This window comes from Eucalyptus grandis, chromosome 10 (assembly GCF_016545825.1).
Source record: "Eucalyptus grandis isolate ANBG69807.140 chromosome 10, ASM1654582v1, whole genome shotgun sequence".
NCBI lineage: Eukaryota > Viridiplantae > Streptophyta > Magnoliopsida > Myrtales > Myrtaceae > Eucalyptus > Eucalyptus grandis.
Window position 1 is genome coordinate 10351222 of NC_052621.1, and position 3347 is coordinate 10354568.

General features: G+C 30.7%; 1 protein-coding gene across 1 annotated transcript; it reads right to left on the reverse strand.

The window, feature by feature from the left end:
- Positions 1–1525: 1525 nt before the first annotated feature.
- LOC120288702 lies at positions 1526–2722 on the reverse strand. The gene is made up of 4 exons (XM_039302799.1): positions 2491–2722; positions 1952–2059; positions 1713–1832; positions 1526–1588 (listed from the first exon to the last, which is right to left on the reverse strand). The coding sequence occupies exons 1-4, from the start codon at positions 2590–2592 to the stop codon at positions 1526–1528; spliced, it is 393 nt and encodes a 130-aa protein (XP_039158733.1). The 5' UTR covers positions 2593–2722.
- Between the last annotated feature and the right edge of the window lie 625 nt (positions 2723–3347).

The window sequence follows — 3347 nt, forward strand, 5'->3', positions numbered from 1 at the left end:
TCGATTCGTGATTTATGTGAAATTGGCCAACCCGATCTCATGCGCGAGATATGGTTCATCGATTTGGGTATCAATATGGCTTGATTTGCTGTGGTGTTACTTAAATTAGTTTCTTTAAAAAAAAATCAAAAAATGTAGTTTTAGGGTTTGCATGCTCATAATAGGCATTTTATTTCGAATTTTCAAAAAAAAAATCAAATCAATTAATTTAGGTTGCTAGTTTTCTTTAAAACTTGGATTGCATGTTTAATTATTTGGCAATTATTAATTTCGAAATTTAAAAAAAAGGGGAAAAAGGGAAAAACACAAAAAAAGTCATTATGCATATGTCATGTAAAAATAGGGCATCTTTTGCACGTCATAGCATATTAGGGAAAAATTGCATTTAGTTTAATTTTAGATGATGTTTTTCTTAATTTACCATAGGTTTAGGTATTTTATTAAATAGATTGCATTTTAGCATTATCTAGGTTAAGAGAATATTTTAGTTTAAATTAGGATTTGGCTCAACCTAATTCCTAATATAAATTAAATAGGATCTTAATCTAATTAGGTAATTTTCACATTTCACCTAATTTCGAATTTCTTGAAAAATACAAAAAAAGTGTCATAGGTTAAATTAGTTTTATTATTTAGGATAAAATGCATTCTTTTAGGAAAAAATTGTCATATGCACGTCATTAGGGTTAGATTCATTGAGATGCATGTCATTTAGTATTTTTGCTAGGCCCATTTAATTAAAAATTACATGTAATTAGAATTAGGTCATTTAGTTAATATTGCATGATTTTCATTAATTAAGTGAAAACAAAACAAAATTGCGTGTTAATTAGAAACCATATCTAGGGTTGTTGATGTTGATTTTAATTTAACATTGCAGATGCTTTCGTTGCTTGGAGGTAAGTTTTTGCAATTTATTTATTGTTTATTTGGGTGTTAAATTGGTGGTTTACGTACCCGTATGATCACCTCACATGTTAGAGAAATAGATTTAAAATCAATCCAAACTGCTTGCCAAACATTTTTCAAAATAAAAAGAAAGGTACCGAAAGGGCGTTAGAGAATTCTAGCGTAACCAAGTCCCCAAATTCATAAATCTCTGGTTCGTAGGAGTAAAGTAAATCTCCCGTTACTTTACTTGGGTTTCTAATCAACCCACCAAAAATAGATTAGTGGCGACTCCTAATTAAAAAATTTGCATGTTAAGAACTTGAACCGAAAGTCGCGAATTGGTATGGGTTTGGGAGAGCCCGAGTTAAGTCTAGGCTTAACAATCCATTAGCCAAACCCTAGGTGGTTCACACCCGAAAAAATTGGTCGCGACAAAGTAAAAGTAAGATATTTCTCAATCCTTTATGCCAACATACATTGCTAGATAATTCATTTGATCTCCTTGCAATGTCTAAAAGATAACAAATCACTCGAATATACAGTACTTCTTTCGAAACTTTGATACTATTAAGGAAAGCAGAATCAACAAAAGTTTTGAATATGCAATTACCAAATCTAATTTTCCATTTGCACGTCATCTGCATTCAATATGCCACTCTTGAAGCCTCTCTTCACATGAAGATTGATGTTGGATATTCTGCAACCAATAGTTAATAGCAACATCACAAAAATGAATGAACTCTAAAAAATATAGATATATAAATTGAGATATTGATGTGAATTTAAATGTAAAAACATAGAGAAGAAATTCTAGAAGCCACCTTGCTCGAGTCTGTCCCAATTTGACAATCCAGGGGTAGTACAAAAGATACAATCTCTTCCCCAACTAGCGTGCTTTTAGCCCTAGTTTTGGCTTTGGCTGAAGATGGACTTGATTGTGCCTAGGATTTAATCATATGTCATTTATCAATCAATATTCACTCCAACTCAGAAATGTTGTTCAAATCTTCACAACGCATATGTGAACAATGTATAAAAAAATCATCGAAATAAAAATTACCTCGATATTCGATGCATTTATCCCGCCATAATGTTCCGGTATACAATACGATATCGGATCCGGATCAAGCACCTCATCTGAATTTTTTCTCAATTGTGAAGCAACTTCCTACAATCACGAATCATCAGTATTATACCTTATTATTAGAGAATGGAATATTTATGACTTATAGTCAAAGTCAAACAATTGTGAACATATGCACTATATTTATACATAGATCATGTAGTTGTAACTTTTTCCAAATGAAATCTAGTTGCACACTTCATATATACATCCAAGTTTATCAAATATACTTCAAAAATCAAGATGAAGGAGGCATGTGCATCACAATGCTATACTATGTCAATCTTTTTGTGAAGACTTCCGCATTCAAAAACTAAGTATTGAACCTCATAAAAGAAAAATTGAAAAAGCCATACTCTATAATAGAAAAAAATTGTATTTGTGTCATAGTCTATCTCACAAAATATCAAAGAACAAAATAAACCTTACAAGATATTCATATCCAAAAAATAACTTTATAGAAAGTTATAACTTACATTGACTATTGCTCTAAGTGATGTATACACTCGGTCGGGTTCTCCTCCTTGATTCGGAATGTCTTGTTTCTTTGAACCACATGCTTCATTCGATCCAATCATAACACGAGACTTGTTTATAGTGGAGACTAACCAATTAACCTACAAGGATGAAAGAGGTAGAAAAGTATAGGATATGAGTAAAAAAATTATCAAAGCATATAAACTATGTTAATCATTAAATGCTACCCAATGATTCGAAACGGAAAAAAATAGGATCTTGAACTATATTCATTATATTACCCTAATATATGATTCTCACTATTTGAGCATTATCATCTAATTGTACTTATGCATTTAGATATCTTTCTATATGATGAGACTAAATTTCTATGCACTAGAAGAATAGACACTAATGTTCAAGGTGCTGGTTTGACTGTACACATTATTAATGTTTATGGAACTCATTTCCTTTAACCGGTATTATTCCTTCTATATTAATAATGTTTACCATGACAAATTTTACGATGTGATTAATTACAAAATCTAATAAAGATTTGGCATTTCAAAGAACTGTCATTTTTGTTATTGTCCAACAAATAACGAATAACAGATAACGATTTATTAATTGAACTATTTAAAGGGTAGTACATTCTTTTTCTTTTTTTTTTTTTGGTCGGTAAAGGGTAGTACATTCAAACCACCAACCCTAGAACAAGATTATCTATCCTTCCAATGTATATAAGCAAAAGCAACCTATTGGCCATTTTAATTCTATCATCCGCAAAATCATATTCCGGTATACATGCATTTTATAAATCTGCATACTCATTAAAAAAAAAATATGGACGCACCAAAGACATATGAACATATTGATA